Source organism: Sminthopsis crassicaudata, chromosome 2 (assembly GCF_048593235.1).
Source record: "Sminthopsis crassicaudata isolate SCR6 chromosome 2, ASM4859323v1, whole genome shotgun sequence".
Taxonomy (NCBI): domain Eukaryota; kingdom Metazoa; phylum Chordata; class Mammalia; order Dasyuromorphia; family Dasyuridae; genus Sminthopsis; species Sminthopsis crassicaudata.
Window position 1 is genome coordinate 163852464 of NC_133618.1, and position 19863 is coordinate 163872326.

Here is a 19863-nt window from a genome sequence, read left to right on the forward strand (position 1 = left end):
AACTGTTTTGCATGGCTATATTTATTGTGGCCTTTATAAAAGAGAGCTTTCAAGGAGGATGAGGAAAAGTAGTGACCCAATTGACAGTGAGACATTTACCAAAAAAAGAAAGAAACGAGCATCAACATCAAAAAAATAATAAAATGTAAGCAAACAGAAAAATTCAACTTATAACAAAAATGTTCTACTTTGTTAAATTTAGTATTTGTGCATGTATATGTGCAAAAATATGACTTTAAAAAAGAAACTACATAACAGAAGCACACATACAATCCTTTTATGTCTTTTTGTTTTATATACTTAAATGTTCATTTTTTCTTTTTGATATCATAAGAATCTTTTAAAAATCAGTCTGTTTTTAAACTGCTAGTTATAGTAGTCTATTAGGAAGAAAAACTCTAATTAGAATAGAAAAAAGAGCTATTTTAGTAAATTAATTTTACCAAAGATGTTTTAGTTATAAATCATCCAGGAATTCATGTTATTTGAACTGAATTTATAACACCTGTTTTTTGCAATCAATCAATCCATTAAAAGTCTACTTTGTCTTATATCACATATTTAGAATTTATAAATGACTGGTGTCAATATTAAATAACTACTCAACAAATTTTGTGAGTTTTTTGACACTTAATTGTAATATATACTTAACATAAATATGCAATGGAATAATTTTATGAGCATTATGTGACTGATTCTTAATTCACTGATATACAATTGTGGCATGAATTCAATAAAATTTCACTAGCTCATATAATGAGATGCATTTTAAAAATCAATTATAATAGCAAGTTTTATATACTACTAATTTGTTTACATTGTTATTAATAAATTCAAGGCTTCTAATATGGTTCAAGGGTTGGATTTTAAAAATTCTTGAAGGCAGAATTAGATTTAGCCTCTAGCTATTGGAAATAATCTTGATGGGTAGATATTTATAAGAATGAATTGTTCAACTGTATCCAATTATTTAAAATTCTCACAAGTTAAAAAGAACACATTGGTTTTCATTTGAAAATGTGGTAGAGAAATTCAAAATTATCCCAATCCAAAAACTGAAAGATCTGTTGACAATTCTGTGTTTCCTATCAGACACAACACCATTTCTACTACAATCTGACAAGACAGCTTTGTTATGTAATCATGAAATCCTACAGAAGGAAAACCAAATTATAGGGTTAGAGTATTTAGCTGTGGCTTTACCAGGGTACAATAAAACAAAAGCCACCATTTTGAGTATAAAATGTTGCAATTCAACTCAATATTATTAGGGACTTATTGTGTGTTATATAAACATAATCATTACTGGAGAAACAATTTTAAAAACCCAACATTAAAAAAAAAAAGTTATTGTCCTCAAGGAGCTTACTTTCTTTCTGAGGAATTTAGTCTCTTAGAAAAACTTACTTAGAAGACACATTACATGTACACAAGATGTTTGTGATCATGAATTTAAACAGTTAAAGAAATGTAACTCTCTTCAGGTTAAAGAAATAACTTCTTTCCCCAATTTGTGTGCATTTAGGTATTTCATTTCCCAATAAATAAATTGGAATTTATTGGAGTAATCAGCTTCAAATTAGCTGGAAGAATTTGATCCTCTTTTGTTTTGAAGCAAAAAATTGAGCCTCTTTAGTGATAGTTGTGAGCATACTCTGAACTGCTACATCTTTCTCTAATCTCTTCTAATCTCCTTGCACTTCCTCCTACTCTACTGTTTCAGTGTGATGGACTGCTTACGAGGGGTAAGACTGCTCAGGCAGTCATTCATTCACTCTCCCACCTGCCAAAGTCACGATTAAATAAAAGGCCACTTCTAATGGAAATGTAAATCACCAAAGGATGCTGTCAGAAAAATCTGAACCAACAATGTGCAAGTTGGCTTGAAATTTCCTGGAAGCTGCTCTCACCACCTCTAATGAAGACACTTTGTGCAATGTTATTTTAACAGTGCAATAAAAATAACAAGGCATTAAACAAGCCAAAGATTTAAGAGGCAGGAAAAGTAATCCTGGAGAAAAAAAAAAAAAAACTTGATAGAAATAAACAGAATCTAACTAATGATACATTCAGTCAAAGTAAATCAATTACTCAAGAGTCTGCTTTCTTTAATATCCCTAAGGTTTTCTTAAATTTTAAATAGATGTGTGACAGAAGATGAAAAACTAACTTTTCCTTAAGTATTCTGAGAAAAAAACTGGTTCCTTCTATTTTCTCCCTCATCCCTCTCTGCCTCCCTCCTTTCCTTCCTTTTTTCCTCCTTCCTTCCTTCCTTCCTCCCTTCCTTCCTTTCTTTCTTCCCTCCTTTACTTTCTCCCTCCTCCTTTTTTCCCCATCTTTCTTTCTTTCTTTCTTTCTTTCTTTCTTTCTTTCTTTCTTTCTTTCTTTCTTTCTTTTCTTTCTTTCTTTCTTTCTTTCTTTCTTTCTTTCTTTCTTTCTTTCTTTCTTTCTTTTCTTTCTTTCTTTCTTTCTTTCTTTTTCTTCATTTCTTTCTTTCTTTCTTTCTTCCTTTCTTCCTTCCTTCCTTCCTTCCCTCCTTCCCTCCTTCCCTCCTTCCCTCCTTCCCTCCTTCCCTCCTTCCTTCCTTCCTTCCTTCCTTCCTTCCTTCCTTCCTTCCTTCCTTCCTTCCTTCCTTCCTTCCTTCCTTTCTCTTTCTTTCTTTCTTTCTTTCTTTCTTTCTTTCTTTCTTTCTTTCTTTCTTTCTTTCTTTCTTTCTTTCTTTCTTTCTTTCTTTCTTTCTTTCTGAGCCTGTCTCTATTTCTGTCTCTGCTTCTCTCTCTCTCTCTCTCTCTCTCTCCTCTCTCTCTCTCTCTCTCTCTCTCTCTCTCTCTCTCTCTCTCTCTCTTTCCCTGTCTTTCTCTGTCTCTGTCTCTGTCTCTTTCTCTCTTCTCTCTCTCTCTCTCTCTCTCTCTCTCTCTCTCTCTCTCTCTCTCTCTCTCGCTCTCTCATCTCTCTCTCTCTCTCTCTCTCTCTCTCTCTCTCTCTCTCTCTCTCTCTCGCTCTCTCTCTCTCTCTCGCTCTCTCTCGCTCTCTCTCTCTCTCTCTCTCGCTCTCTCTCTCTCGCTCGCTCTCTCTCGCTCTCGCTCTGTGATTCTCATACCCAGGGACAATCCAAGTACTGAGTTCTCACTGAAAGACTCACTGGGTGCTACTTCATGAAATTTTCCCAGGAGTTCCCCCCAAATGGAACCACTCTAGAATGATGAACATAGTCCCAAAGAGTGGGAAATTGACAAGATGTAGGGGAAGCCTACATAACCTGCTTGTGATCAAGGTACATGGAAACTAAGTATGTGATTGTTTTAAGGAAAAAAGAATCATATTAAGGAAATAAAATGGGGTAGAAATAGAGATAAATTTCCATGTCTATTTAGTTTCTAATTTTTGTTTCTAAATACTTACAAGCCAAAAGAAATTAATTATTTCACATACCTATTGGGAAATATTCACTCATTTTCTTCTTGAAAATTTTGAAGTCAACTTCCAAGAAGACACAAAAGATGATGCGGTCCATCTATAAGAAATAAGAGATTTTCACAATAAAAACTTAATGTCAAAATTTGGATACTTTTTGGGTAAACATGACCTTGTGATATGAACAAATTAAAAGTGTTTATGTTGTTCATTTGTTTCTTTCTGTGCTATATTTCTTTTTAACATAATAATATCATTCCTACTTATGATTTAATCTGAATTGAATGTTTACTGTTAATGTATATGGCACCATGAGCTCTTTGAGGAAAAGAGGCTGCACAAATCTAATAAAGAATAACAAATGTCAATAAGTCACCTTGGAACAGGCTAAAAATGAGATACATTATTCCGACAGAGAAGGTAGCCTTTTTCTTTGATAGAAGAATCACATGATAGTTGTCTAGAAGGATAACAATAAAGTAAATGGGTAAGCAAAGAGCTTTTTCAGTTTGCCTTTGTTGAAGAAATGTATTTCCTGAACCTCTTAGTATTGTAGAATAGCTTAAAAAGCTTTCCTGCAGTTTAATTTACATGAAGCCATTTGCTTTCAACTTAATACACTCAGAAAGGCAACAGAAATAAAAGTTAATTAGATGACAGGGACATGAGGTCAATAAAACTTTCAATATGGTACATACCAGTTGAAAATACAAATGCAAGTGTAAAACTAAAACAGTATCTGCATAGACCCCTTTTTAAATACAATTTTCAATTGTGAAAGGAATTTATTTGAAAAATTCTGAGGAGGGAAAAAAATCCTCGCTGCTGAGACATTGCCCGCTGAATAGCTTCTGTGTCTGCTTTTGAATTTGTGACCCAATTTCGTGTTCTGAAGACAAAAGAACATGCCTTTTATATGCTGTCTTAGACTATCTAGCAGACATTAATAATCAACCAAATGATTCATCCAAAACCCAAAAGGAAAACCAAGTAAAACTTCCTCCCAAGAAATATCAGGAAGAAATTAATTAAAGGCATATGATGTTCCAGCATTTTGTCTATATAAATAATGGAATATAGAGCCAGGCTGGCAAAGGCCTCCAGCTTCCATGGTAGTTTGGAGTAATATCATGAGAACTACTCTAGGCCCAGGTCAACCCCACAAAAGGCCGCTTCAGTTTTTTCTCAGGTCAGCTTCCTCTTGGGACCTCTCAGAATTGATAATGACACAAAAATCCTTGTACTAATCTAGTGTCATCATAAATGACACAGTATTCAGGTGGACTACTAAAGCTGCTCCAAACTAAAGAGTACTTCCTACAGTAAACATTAATTATGTGCCTTCTATACTCCAGGCACTGTGCTTAAACAATGAAAATAAAAAAGAAGTGAAAGATATTTCCTACCCTCAAGGAGCTCACAAACTAATGGGGGAAATAGAATGCAAACAAAGATATTTAAATAAACTATATATAGGATCTATAAGAAATAATTTTTAAAAATGGAAGATGCTAGGATTAAGAGAAATTTTTTAAAAGGTTTCTGGGGCAGCTAGATGGAAAAGTAGATACAGCACCAGCCCTGAAGTCAGGAGGACCTGAGTTCAAATTTGAATTCAGACACGTAATACTTCCCAGCTGTGTGACCCTGGGCAAGTCACTTAACCCCAATTTCCTTAGCCAAAAAAAAAATTCTCATAGAAGATGGGATTTTTTTAATGTGAGATTTTATTTGGAAGTATAAGGAAACAAGGGGAACTAGTAAGTGGGGATGAAGAGGGAGAATATTATAAGAATGGGAGATAGAGAAAATGACTAGAGGCAAGAGATGGTGTCTTTTTTGTAGAATGGCAGAGAGAGAGAGAGAGAGAGAGAGAGAGAGAGAGAGAGAGAGAGAGAGAGAGAGAGAGAGAGAGAGATAAGGAAAACTAACAGGGAAATTAGTGGGAAGAGATGAAAAGGGTTATAAAGACAATGGATAATGTTCTGTTTTGAACATAATGAATTTAGTGTCTACTGGACATCCAATTTAAAGTATCTGAAAGCCAGTTGAGATGTGAGATGAAAGTATAGCACAGAGGTTGGAAAAAGATTGGGGGATTTGAAAATGATCAGCATTGAGATGATAATTAAACCCAGGGGAGTTAAAGAAATCACCCAATGAAGTAGTAAGAAGAGGAAAGGTCACAGGACAAAATACTATGTCTGTTTACCCTATTTTTAGAAGGGATGATCTGGAGGAAGATATGGAAAAGGAGACTAAGAAGAAGCAAAATAATAGACATAGAATTAGGAAACAGAAATGTTCTACAAACCCAGAGATATTGGGAGTATCAAAAAAGTATCAACTATTGCATAAATATTGAGGAGAATAAGGACTAAGATAAGGCCATTTGATTTGGCCATTAAAACATAGTTGATAATTATAATAAAATTAGTTTCAGTGGAATAATGAGATCTCAAGGGGTTAAGAAGAGTGAAAGAGGAGAGAAAGAGAGAGACCTATTGGCCCTTTTGAAGTAATTTAGTCAGTAAAGCAGAAGAGATGTGGGATGATATTGAGGATGGAAGGATCAAATGAGGTTTTTCCAACATAATGGAGATGATAATTAAACTCAGGGGAGTTGAAGAGATCACCCAGTGAAGTAGTATAAAACTCATTGTTTGTAGGTAATTGATAAGGAAAGATTAAAAATAACTGACTGAATGAGGGTGACAGTAGAAAATCTTTTGGGAGAGAATGGGATCACTTGAACAAAGAGAGAAGTGGTTCTTAATAAGTAAGAACAAAGGGTACATCTTTATATAAGACATTGTCTTTCACCAAGGCAATGGTGAAGAAGCATAAAGTATCAAAAGACATGAGAATGATATGAGATAAGAAACAAAGGAGAAAAGAGAAGTCACAATGAATGGTAACAACTTTTTTTTCTGTAAAATATGAGGCAAAGATCTCAACTGTGAGAGTGGGGAAGGGGAAGCAGGGGAAGTTTCAGAAAGGAAAAAACACTTTGAAAGGTGGGAGAGTGAGTTGATAAAGCAGGTATAGTAAGAATATCCAGCTGCAATAGAGGCCTATCTAAGGTTGTATACCACAAATTTGTAGAAAATCCAAGGGTATGATTTTATTTTTTCATTTTTATTCAGCAGCACATGTATAGGAGTAGAAGCAGTTAAGTTTGGTACTATACCAAGGTTGATACTTGGCAGGGAACTTTCATCATTATAAAGTGCCAAAGATTCAAGGGAAGAATAGAATTTAGAATGGAACTGGTTCATAATTATGATGGGGGGAAAAGTGTTATAAGAGTGATTGTGTGGGTCCAAACTGAGGTGTTTGGGATTAATGATCATAGAGTATGCAAAAGAGGAACATTTGGTAAGAGAAAATAGAGGGAGAAATAGAAATTCAAAAGATTACGGTCAGATAATGGGAGTTCAAAATTCTTATACGTGGAGGTGATGTCATTGTGGGGAAAGGCAAGATCAAAAGTATGACTATATTTGTGGATGAGGCAGCATGGAGGAGTTGGTGATGGGAAATGAATAGGTTGAGGAAATGAGTTATTGGGGTGTTTGCGGGAGAGTCAATATCTATGTTGATGTTTCCTAGTATGAGATCAAAAGTTGGGTAGGATATAAAAAAGTTCTGATCTAGACAGAGAACTCAATGCGGAAGAAAGGAAAAAAGGGCAGTAGAAAACACCTATCAGGAGTTTTATTGGACAGTAAATATGAATTACATAATCCTGAACAGGGAAGACATTACTGAATGATGGAAAAAGGGGAAAAAGAAGTGGCAAAGAGGAGTAAGGGATATTTCAGCTTCTCCCATCTTCGGCAATGAATTAAAGAAAACAAGGAAAGATAGAGCAGTACTAGAAAGGCTATGTCATTAGGGAGTGTCATCTTTCAATAATAGCTAGAAAATGGAGGGAATGGGATAGAAAAAGATTTAGGATAAAGGGAAATTAATTGCTTAAGGGATAGCCATTCCAAAAGGTAAAATGGGTAGTATTTGTTTGGAACTTTGGAGTTGGAGGTTAAGGAGGGATGGGAATAAGGAACTGGGTATTGAGGTCGGGAATGGAATTGTATAATGGCCTACAAGGGTTCAGAATCACTGCAAAATGTAAGATTTGACCAGTATGAGAATATTCATTATTCAGTGAAAGACCCACTTTCTATAAGTTGGGCTATATGGAAGGAAGATGGTCAGGTGGGAGGCCGTGTTTCACTTTTTCTCTTGCCTCCAAAGGCTGGAGATTATGTGAGGAAATGGAAAAACAGGAGATAAATTCCCTCTCTCCATTGAATTTAATTTTTTCTTCCCTCAAGGAACAGCAGAAGATGAAAGGCCTGAAGTCAAAGGGAAGGTTGCTCCTCTTTGATCCGGAGGCTCTCCTGGTTGGGAGATTAGTCTGGCAATAGGAAGTGTAAGTTGTCTTGTATTGGCACAAATGAAAGTGGATTCACTGACTTCTAGCAGCCTCTCTCAGTGGACAGGTATATCAAGAGATGAAAGTCTATTGATTTTTGCCTTTGGACATGAAAATTTTGAGATTGCTAAGAGCCCTTGCAAGACCTTCAGCCCCAAAGATACACTGAGCTTTGCATCTAGTTATTAAGATTAATTAGTTTAAAAATGAAGTATCATGGCTCATTTCCTCAAATCTACAACCTATAGCAGCTCTTCTCTCAAGCTATAAAGACTACAATAATGCTTTGGAATTAGAGAAAATCTCTACTTCCCCTACTGGGAAGGTATAGGAATACTGAGGTAGAGAGTACTCAAGCCTCACTGCCAGGGATGAGTGAAAGTAGGTTTGCTGCTGGTGAAAAGGGACAGGTAACAAAAATGATCCTGATATCACAAGTTTGAATCTCCAACACATTTTTCTATAGAAGTATTTTTACCAGCTTCATTATTTAGTTTTTATGTGTAATCACTTGAGAACATATCCAGTACATATAACATTTGTTTCGCAGAATGTATTTGAATTTAAAAAAAACGTATTAAATTACAAATGAAGTTTTCAAAGATTACCCACTTTTTTCAAGGGACTGCCTATGATGTCTTATCATAATAGATACAGGCACATTACTATTGAGGAACATCATTTCAAGATGGAATGAATGATATTCATAAGCACTCTAAGACATAGATTACATCTAGTTTGTTTTTGAATTTTTGCTAGAAGAAGCACCTCATCAATATAACAATCTAGTTCAGGCAAAAGATATTGGTTTCTATAGAATAGAAAAGGGATATAGGAAAATCCACTATAAATTCTGCAACTTGGATTTTCATACATGTGTTGAAAGGAACTTGATCCCCCCTTTTTTTTCTAACTACAAATGAGTTAAATTAAATAATCTTGAAAGTCTCTTCCAATTCTGAAAACCATGATCTCATGAGTTTGCCCTCTGCTTTGCGCTTTAGTTGGGAAATCCTTTCAGCTAATCCTTTTGTGTGCAAGACTGATCTAATGCATACAATAAAACAGTCAGTATTCAATACTCAAAATAGATTTGGGATTTCATAGATTTGGAGTCTTTGATAACTTTAAGTTGTGAGCCATCCACAATTATGTATCCTGAATAAATGTGTTTTGAAGAGTCTATAAAAATGTTCTTTCTTACTTCCTCACTTTCTCCCAATATCTGTTGGTACAAGAAAAACTCTGCTTATCTACTGGCTATCCTTTGACCAGCCCATCTTCTCTTTATGCAATAGGATCCTTTTTTGACAACCTCTATTCCAGTTTTTGGAGGTTATATTAGATGAATTGGGTGTCTAACTAGGGGGTCAGCCTGTGCTTTTCTATTTTACTTTGTGTGGACCTCATCTTAAAGTGTTCACAAGTGTGGTCTTTGTTTACAGTAAAATGTGTATACTGAAAATATGAGCCTTTGCTGTTTTGAGAGGCTTAAAGTGAGTAAAGTGTTTTGCAATTTTCCATAAACAATCAAGCCGTCTTTCTTCCTCCTTTTAAATTTTGGACCCAATTCATTCATCTGTACTGCCTGTTTGAAATATACACATCATTGGACAAGATCCATAGGGTGTCCATTTACATGTATTTTGAGATCTGGGAAATAGACATTTGTTATCCAATTCCCCTGTGTGTTTATATATCCCTTTGCAGGACGTTCTATACTCTCTTGGGGCTTAATGTAATAAATGTATTATCCATAAAGAAGGTCATCTGTGTAATATAAGAGTGTATAATCTCAAAAGATTTAAGAATAACCACTCCCACCACTCACAGATATATATATATATATATATATATATATATATATATATATATATATATATATGCACACACACACACACAGACACATATTGTTTGTCGTTTCATAAAATTATTTTCAGCTGCATCTAATGTACATTTTCTTTTGGCAAAGTGCAAAGGGCTATACAAATATCACTTGGTTCCAATAGTAGTAGTAATAAAACATTCATCAATGAACTTAGCAAGCATTTATTAAGCATGAACAGTTGCAAGACGCAATTATCTCTTGAGGTAACAGATAAAAAAAAGTTTATGTTCTTGAGTAGTTTACTATGGGAATCAATAATTACTAACTTATAACAGGAATATATGTGTAAACAGATAAAATCAAAGTAATAAACAGTACATCATAATTACTAATTAAAATGTAATCTGGTTAGATAAAATTATTAATTAAAACAATCTGATTAAAACCGAAGTTTCTATAAAAAGTCATAAGACCATTGTCTCTAAATTTCCTTTTATCTACATTTTATTAGCTAAAGCTAAATTAATCTGCTCTACTCTCATGAACTCTAGAGGAATTATTTTATTCAAAAATTAAGAATATTTCATGCATCTCTCTAAAAACAAAAGCCCATTAATTTTTCTGCACAGTTCTTGTTAATGTGTCTCATTCTTCAAGTGCATTTACAAAGACAGCAGTGTTAACTCAGTTCCCATTTTATCTTCTATGATTGATACTGAAAGAGGGCATAAGGAGTTTAAGTCATGTCTTAGTACAATGCTCCCTGAGTTCTGGTGAATTAGCTAACTCAAATGTGTCATAATCAAGAAAGCTGAATGGTCCTGGAGATTGATCATCCTTGACTTTTTAACCAGAATGGGTTGGAAACCTACCAGTAGACTTTCTAGTCTCCTGACTTACCAAAACACAGTTTGAATCACTTGGGCTTTAAAATAACAATTTGACTTATTCTAAAATATATTAATATAATTTCAGTGATTCAATTAAATTAATCCCAGATTTCAATACACTTTCAATTTAGACCCTATTACTATAATTGTCTAGATATGAATCAAGGTGTATAAAATGGCAGGACTATTACCTTTCTCCTTCTAGGTATTATATCTCTTTTAAGGCAACTTTAAATCAAATTATTATTTTGTCACATACTGAACACCAAGGTTCACTCAAGCATCTTTATGAATCACTGTAAAATTATACCTTTCCTATTATATATTTAGTTGATTCTTTCAACCCCAAGTGTTAGAACACAATGAAAACATACCTAATTAGTCCTAACTCTGTTATCCAATGTTGTGTGTATGTGTATATATGTGTATGTTTATGTGTGTGTGTGTGGGTATGTATCTATCTATCTATATAAATATATCCTACCTTTATATCACCTGCAAATATGATGAGCAGCAAAGCCTTCATGCAAGTTATTAGGGCAAACAGTACCAGATTCAAGGGAAATTGCAGAGGTACTTCACCACAAACATCTTTTCAAGATGATATTAGTCCATTAATTGCTATTCTTTGGCCTGCTCCCTGAACCAGCTCAAAGTCTCCCTAATTGTACTACTGCTTAGATCTCAGTTAACTCATCAGCAAAATTAGGACCTGGACTAGATAATCTCTCAGGACCATTCTAGATTTAATATTTTATGATTCCATGATTTTTTTTTAAAACTTAAGAGAGAGACAATAAAGCCATTTCTAAAATTAATTTACATCCTTAGAGAGATTTGACTTTATACAGCTCTGAAAATGTTTGATTGGCAAAAATAAATCCCTCTTCTTTTTTCCTCCATTTGTAAGCATCTTTAGTTTCAAAATCAAGGCTTTTTTTCAGCCTCCATTGTCCTTCTATCATGATTTTGTTACCATTTTCTGTTTTTAAGTGTCCCTGTAATGTTAAGAACTGCACAGATCATATACAGATCTGTTGGCTTCGGCAAGGAATTATAATCCTTTATTTGGCACTTCAGCCTCTGTTACCATGGAAATGCCTATGGTATTTGAAATTCAGCACTTTGATTTATTTTGCTTGGGAATCTAACAGCAGAAGATGGGCTGTGAATGTGAAAAGCTTTTATTTTAAAACAATTGACTGGTGCATTTTTTTTTTATCCTTATGCGTTATAATAAAAAAAGTCTGAGAAACCCATCACATACAAAAATGGACTTTATTCTATAACAACTATAGAGATTCTAATGTGACACCTATAGCCAAATTTTATTTGGTCATACAAGTTGAGATTAACCAGTTTGGTTCATTCCTAGTCCATTACACTAATCATGAGAATTGACACTATTTACCTTCAGCCTTTTTTCTGACAATGTACCCTTTTTTTGCCAACACTTTTCGAGCCTTTTAAAGACTTATTGGTTATTTTAAGTGATGTAGAATGTATTACTTTTCATCTGATTTAATGTTTAGGCCATGTGGAACCAGCCAAAGCCACAGCTGGACCAAAAGAATGTAGAATGAAATGGCTATTTGATTTGCTGTATGGCTGAGACTGATATGGTTTCAGATGAATATCTCTGGATTTGGATCCAGACTAATTTAAACTGGAATGGGGCTGAGGTGGCCCACCCTAGCCCTTAATCAAGCCCAGTACCAAGGAGATTGCGACAGGCATTTCAAGTTTCTCAACAGCCATATTGAGAATCTTGCTTTTTTGGGAGGGAGGGGGGAGGCTTCTCTTTTCCCAGAGGTAGTCATTCTATAGTTATTTAATCTATTTATTGTTTAAACCCTAGAAATCAAAGAAGAGAATCACAGAATTATAGTTTGAATTGTACTGATCCTCTTATTCAGTGAACTCAAAACATTTTTGATCATGTACCCTATCACTAAATTTTTTTTGAACATAAACCCCTAAGGTATTTGAAATTCAGACTTTGATTTATTTTACTTGAGAATCTAACAGTAGAAGACAGGCTGTAAATGTGAAAAGCTTTTATTTTGAAACACTTAATTGGTATGTTTCCTTTTCCTGTGAGCATTATAATTTTTTAAATCTGAGGAACCAATCACATGTGGAAAAATGTGTGTAATAGATCATTTGTATATGACAGATATGTCTTACTGTACTAATGATTATGTAACATAAAGAGAAACACCTATGCTATTATTGATATAGGGAACTCCCACTGAGGAAACTTTCTCTACCAACACAGATCAGCATCTTCTCTGCAACTTAAAGTCTTTGAGAAATGCCTAGAATGCTGAAACTTTAAATAACTTGCTAACAGTCACAATATTTGTCAGAAATGGGGATTAAGCTTTTGGGTTGGCTTCAAGGTTCTCTATCCATTATGTTATGATGCCTCTTTTCTTAAACACAAAAACATACTCAAAAGGATGATATAAAGATTACATAATATTTGATCATAGAGACAATAAAGAAGCACTGGAATTTATTGAGTAGGGGAGGGACATGATGATACTCCTATTTCAGGGAAAAAATTTAGTATAACAGTTTTATGAAGATGCAATTGGAGTAAAACTAAGGGTTCCTGTCAACATTATCAGCTAAAAGACTATTGCAATAACCCAAGAGAAAAGTAACAAAATCCTGAACTAGGGTATTGGCTGTGTGAGTGGGAAGTAGTACAGAAATAAAGCAGGAGTTTGGGAAGATGGAAATGATAAGATTTGTCAACTGATTGGAAGGAGAGGCTGATTTAAGGGAGAATAAAGAGTCAGGGACAACATCTAACTGGTAAGGAGGTCTTCCCCTTTCCCCCCATTCATCCATGACTATTTTGTGCAATTTATTTTACCTCACCTAAAATAAAAAGAGCGTTTTACATACTAGTCATTGTCCTGGAGCACTGTGTACATATAGGATAGCTGAAAGGAAAAGTGGGATATCTGTTCAAGGATGTCTACACAGCTACTATTGTGAGATGGGTAGCAATTAAGCTATAAAGTCTCTGACGGGCTGACAGTAGCTGAGAAGGGAGAGTGACCAGGGACTCTGCAAAGCAGAGAACACAGAGTTGAGAACAACTAAGGGATAAATAATAGTAGGTGTGGCTGTGTTGAATACAAGTTCCATGACTGACTATTATAGAAATGGAAGAATTCTCTCCATCCTCTTATTAGTTGATCTCATAATGCTTTCTATCATTACATGATGTCCACTTTGGAAACCATCACTCTAATACATTGTTCTTATTTTTAAAATTCAAGGTAACATAGTTAGCAATGGAAGAAATCCCAGGCTACCTAACTCCCAGCTTAGTGTTCATTCTCCTATTCTCTAATTGAGCTATTCTCTATTTCACTTTATACCACTATTTTCTCTGTCATACCATTTCCCTATATGCCATATAAACAAGCATCATGTAGTGGAGACAAAAAGTTTGAGCTCTAATAATATAAAATAATTACAAATACATTTCTTGCATGCTAAAGTACAAGACTTACAGAAATATTGACCTTTCTGGACCTGATCTTACGAGTAATAACAAGCAACATTAACCTAAGTCAGAAAAGATCTACAATGTAAGTGAAAGTAACCCGAGGGATCATCAAGTCCAACCCTCTTCATTTTACACATGAAGAAACTGAGTCTCGGGAATATTAAGTGACTTTTCCTAGACCTCACAAGAAGCAAATGACAAAGTTAACCATAGCTACCTTTCTTTTTCTATAAGGCAGACTCACAGATGTAACTGATACACTGTGGGGGAAAGCTGAATTTAGAATCATGGGATTTGAGTTGAAAACCAGCTGCCATTTCCTCATTTCTGAAATGAGGGTAGTTGGCCTGAAAGCCTTCAAAGGTCCTTTCAGCTCTAGGCCTAGGATGTTAATCCTAGGATAATCTCAAATAAGTAAATCTATTTACTGAAGCCAGAGGACAGTCTTCAGGAATTTGCATGGATTAACAAAGGACAATGCACAGAGGAACTAAATTTTGCAGTGAGTAGAGTCCCAGACCTGGAATCCAGAAGACCTGCATTAAAATCTGGCCTCCAGCATTTACCAGCTATGTGGCATTGGGGAAATCATTTATTTAATCCTGCTTGCCTCAGTTTCCTCAACTGAAAAATGAAATGGAGAAGGAAATTGCAAATCACTTCAATATCTTTGCCAAGAAAACCCCAAAATAGGGTCACAAAGAGTCAGATATGACTAAAACAGCTGAACAACAACAACACACAGAACTCTGGAGAGGAAATGAATCATTCGTCTTTCCCCCCACAATCCAATTCAATGAGGCAGATATTATGATTTTTCTAAAATTAAAATACATGGTCTATTTCACTACACTAACAAAGATGCACTTTCAACTAAGAGCTCATTCAAGGTTAAAAAAAAAAAAGTCCTATGTGACTGTTTTTGGTAAAACAAGAGAAATAATTTCAGTGGCCTAAACCTTTTAAAAAAAAATCTAAAACCCTTTAAAAAAAAAAGAGAGAAAGGCAATCTTTCCATATCCTTCCTTTGATGACAACAATAGTTCACTCACAAAGTGGTAGAAGAGAAGTTTAAAGACACATTTGTTTCAGCAAGATATCCGTCAATCTGCAGATTTTGGTTTTATGCCATATCAACATGATGACATAAGTTCCATTAATCTTTCTCAGCTTAATACCCACTGTCCCCTGAAGAGGGTTACACAGTGATGCATGTGTGGAATATCTGAAGTTGACCTCCATTTTTCACAGTTTCCAGTCATAGGGCAGCTGACACAGCCAAGATAATCCTGTATTCAGCGATACTGTGAGAATGAATGGATTCTGATGAATGTAATTTGCTACCTCAATGACAAATGGCAAATGTGTGAAGGTCTGGAATGCATGCAAATATTACTGTTAAATAAGGTCTGGTGAAGGACTATGCTCTGTAAATATAGCTGATGGCCAATTTGACTGAAGTCACAGCCTTCCCGGAAGAGAAGCTAACAATTTGTCCCCAGTTGCCTTTGTATCCTTTAAATGCACCTCTCCATCTGATAGCAAGAGGCTGTATAGGGAAGTCTACAACAAATGAGTACAGATTACTTTAATTAAGGTTCAGGGGCTGAGAATTAAATCTGTACCCAAGCAGATTCTGAGAGCAGAGGATGGCTCATAGCCACTTACATTATGACCATTACACAAACAGCAATGTGGTGATGGCTCTATTGATATAAATCAGGGTGGTCTTATGGCTAGTATACCCCTCCCTGGTGAGTGGTCACTTCTAAGTCTCCACTTTATATTTTTTATTTCATTTATTTTTTTCAAGTGACTGCTTAAACCTGGCTTTCCTTCTTTCTCTGTTCATTGCCTTCCAACGTCAGGAGGAAAATTGCCATGAAGTTGAGCAATTCCCACCCCCCAAACTCTCAGAGAATTTATGGACATACAAGAAAGTTACACAGAATAGCATGGGTAATCACAAATAAATGATGTCTGTAAAGAGCTCCTAAGTCAATGAGATCTTAGACCCATTGGATTATTAGTGCATTTCTTCTCACAACTTTGGGATGAGGGTCTAATGAAAGTATAAATATATAAGTACTTTGAAAAACAAAACCTACTGTTTATACAAATATGAGGTCATTATTATTAGGATGTTAGCAACATTTTTATCACCTAAAGACAACCCAATTAGTTCCTGTACTTGTCAGCTACAGTATGAGTTTCTGAGTTTCAGAACACTGGTATTTTTTAAGGCCATATTGTACATTCAGCACAGTGAATTGAGTGAAGAGGATTGGACCTGTTTACCACCGTTTCTCTACCAAAGATAAATAGTTTTAACATACCTTATGTTACCACAAAATTAAAAAAAAAATCCTTCTTAGTTGTAATCTTTGAATGAGTAAGAAGCAGTCCTGAATGAAGATAGTGGAATATTATTGTTCTATTAAAAATGATGAACGCACTGATTTTAAAAAGGCCTGGAAAGATTTATATGAACTGATGCTAAGTGAAACAAGCAGAACCAGGAATACATTGTACACAATAACAGCAAGAAAGTACGAGGATCAACTATGAAAGACTTAGTTCTCAGTGGTTCATAATTCAAAACAGTCCCAATAGACTTTGGACAGAAAATGCCATCTGCCTCCAGAAAAAGAACTGAGGAGACCGAATATAAATCAATAATGCTATGTTCACTTCTTTTTTTTTGTTTCTTTTTTGTCTCTCCCATGTCTTTTCCCTTTTGCTCTGATTTTTCTCTCCCAATATGATTCATAAAATAATGTGTATTAAAATTAATGTTCAAAAGAAGCAGTCCCAAGTAATATTCCTTATTGAAACTATATTCCTAATATTATTGCTCTGTAAGAAATGACCAGCAGGAGGAATACAGAGAGGCCTGGAGAGACTTAAATCAACTGATGCTGAGTGAAATGAGCAGAACCAGAAGATCACTGTACACTTCAACAACAATACTGTATGAGGATGTATTCTGATGGAAGTGGATATCTTCAACATAAAGAAGATACAACTCACTTCCAGTTGATCAATGATGGACAGAGGTAGATACACCCAGAGAAGAAACACTGGGAGGGGAATGTAAATTGTTAGCACTAATATCTGTCTGCCCAGGTTACATGTACCTTTGGAAGCTAATACTTAATGTGCAACAAGAAAATGGTATTTACACACATATATTGTATCTAGGTTTTATTGTAACACATGTGAAATATATGGGATTGCCTGTTATGGGGGGAGGGAATGGAGGGGGGGGATAATTTGGAAAAATGAATAATAAATAAATAAATAAATAAACATATAAAAGAAACTATATTCCTAGAAGGCTATATTATTCAAGACCAAAACTTTCATTGATTTAAAAAAAAATAGTGAATTCACCCCATTTGTAAAGGAAGGGCATATGACAATGTTTTGCAATGAATATTTGCTTGGTGACTTCAATAGTGTTGTGAAGAGTCCCTGCAGTGGTACAAATCACAACCTTCTTGTTTAGTGTACATTGGCCCATGTTCTACTGTAAATTCTCCCCATCAGGTCCATCTATCCAGGTAGCCCTTCTTCTGGAATTCTTGATACTGAATAAAAATATTGGGAATTGTGGCTTCTTGGTTTGTTCTTCACTCTCAGCATATGGTCAGTGTACATGCTTTAGTAATCTTATTTGATGATATCTTTTATGCTGCATCTTGTAGGATCACAGGTTCATGAAATTAGAAATATAAGTGATCTTAGAGTCAATGAAGTACAACTCCCTCATTTTACAGATGAGGAAAAAGAGGCCCCAAAATACTAGATGATTTGTCCAGGGTCACAAAGCTAGCAAGTGTTTGAATTAGGACTGAAACTTGGGCCTTCCCTCCAAGCCCTACCTTCTATCTACTCCACCCCGTAGCTGCTTTAGATAGTAATATCATGCCATCTACTCATACCCACTATTTGCCTCTTGGATGACTCACACCTTAAATTATTCAGAGACTGACATTTCATGACTCATATCCAAACTAATCCCCTAGAAGAATACAGATATTAGAAAGACAGGGTATTTCAGGGAGAATCAGAGAATAATTAAAATCCCTGTGCAACAATTCCACCCCCCCCCCCCTCTGATTCACTTGTAACCCATGGTAGGAGCCATACTGGATTAATGTCAGTAGCAAGTGGGGCATTACAGGGCTCTTGTAGAGGTACAATCCAATTACTGTGCCTCGAAATTTCTGAAGGCAGAGTTGTGAGAAGATAGTGATCAATTCTGTATCATTTATTTACTCATCCTATTTACAATTAATTGACTTTGTTCTGTAGCTGCTTTTGTCTTATTACTGCTTAAGTTATAGCTCTTTGTCTCCAAACTTGGTCCAGAGATTCCGATGCTCTGTAATGGGTTAATTTAGAAATTCAATTTTCCTGCTAATCTTTGATCTCTTCTTAAAGAATTTAGCTGACTTTGGGGAATGTGTGTGAACACAAAGGGAGTGGTACCTTATATCTTTTCATATCAGCAAACTATCCTTCAAGGATATTTGTTTTGCAGTGCAAAAGTCTGGGCTGCTATTTGGCACCCAGACTCAACAATGACTACTTCTTAGTCTCATAAAAGAAGAAGAGGGGGTCATTGCTAGCCCCTATTACCAAACTTCCAACCAGTCATGTTGCTCCCTATGTCTCAGATTTAAAAAAAAATTATGTTGTCCCCAATCCCATGATGTCATCTACCCTGTTCTTTCTTTGTTATGTTCTGCCCCTCTAAAAGGGGAACTATCCTTTTGCTCAGGATCTATGGCATAAATGGAGGGAGGCCACTGAACTATTTATTGGCAAGTAACATATCCTGTTAATAAATGTTATCCTCTGTATTCTGATGGAGGTGGATATCTTCAACATAAAGAAGATCCAACTCACTTCTAGTTGATCAATGATGGACAGAAACAACTACACCCAGAGAAGGAACACTGGGAAGTGAATGTAAATTGTTAGCACTACTGTCTATCTACCCAGGTTACTTATACCTTCGGAATCTAATACTTAATGTGCAACAAGAAAATGGTATTTACACACATATATTGTATCTAGGTTATATTGTAACACATGTAAAATGTATGGGATTGCCTGTCATCGGAGGGAGGGAGTGGAAGGAGGGGATAATTTGGAAAAAATGAATACAAGGGATAATATTATAAAAAAATTACTCATGCGTATATACTGTGGGGGAAAAATTCTAAATAAAATAAAAAAATATATAATAAATAAATAAATGAATGAATGAATGAATAAATAAATAAATAAATGTTATCCTCAAAAGAGCCATCTGCACCTGGAGAGAGGACTGTGGGAACTGAGTTTTTTCACTCTTTCTGTTGTTTCTGGTGTTGTTTGCTTATATTTTATTTTCTTCATCATTTTCTTTTCTAGTTGGATTTGATTTTTCTTGCACAGCAGGATAATTGTATAAAAATGTGGGCATAGATTGGATTTGACATGTATTTCTACTATGTTTAATATATATTACCATCTAACGGGGGGGGGGGGAGAAGTGGGAGAAAAACTGGAACACAAGGTTTTGCAAGGGCTCATGTTGCAGAATTATCTATGTATATGCTTTGAAAAATAAAAAGCTTGAATAAATGTTATCCTACTCAGAGAATGACTTCAGTTTACCTTTTTGTTAAATTTCAAATATGTCAGTTATGTTTGTGACCCCACTGAGTGGCAGCTAGAGCCATTTTTCTCTCCTTTACCTTTTATTCCTGTG

At 35.1% G+C, this 19863-nt stretch overlaps 1 protein-coding gene and 1 long non-coding RNA gene across 5 annotated transcripts in view; one reads left to right on the plus strand and one right to left on the minus strand.

The window, feature by feature from the left end:
• MACROD2 (mono-ADP ribosylhydrolase 2) overlaps positions 1-19863 on the minus strand; it is a 2172380-nt gene that overhangs the window by 217152 nt on the left and 1935365 nt on the right. For all 4 annotated transcript variants that reach the window (XM_074287830.1, XM_074287831.1, XM_074287829.1 and 1 more), the window contains exon 9: positions 3433-3514. In XM_074287830.1, coding sequence (XP_074143931.1) covers positions 3433-3514 — 82 coding nt within the window. The remainder of the gene's footprint in view (positions 1-3432; positions 3515-19863) is intronic.
• LOC141555161 (uncharacterized) lies at positions 6744-9043 on the plus strand. Its single transcript, XR_012486083.1, has 2 exons — positions 6744-6792; positions 7752-9043. It is a non-coding gene; the product is annotated as an uncharacterized LOC141555161 (long non-coding RNA).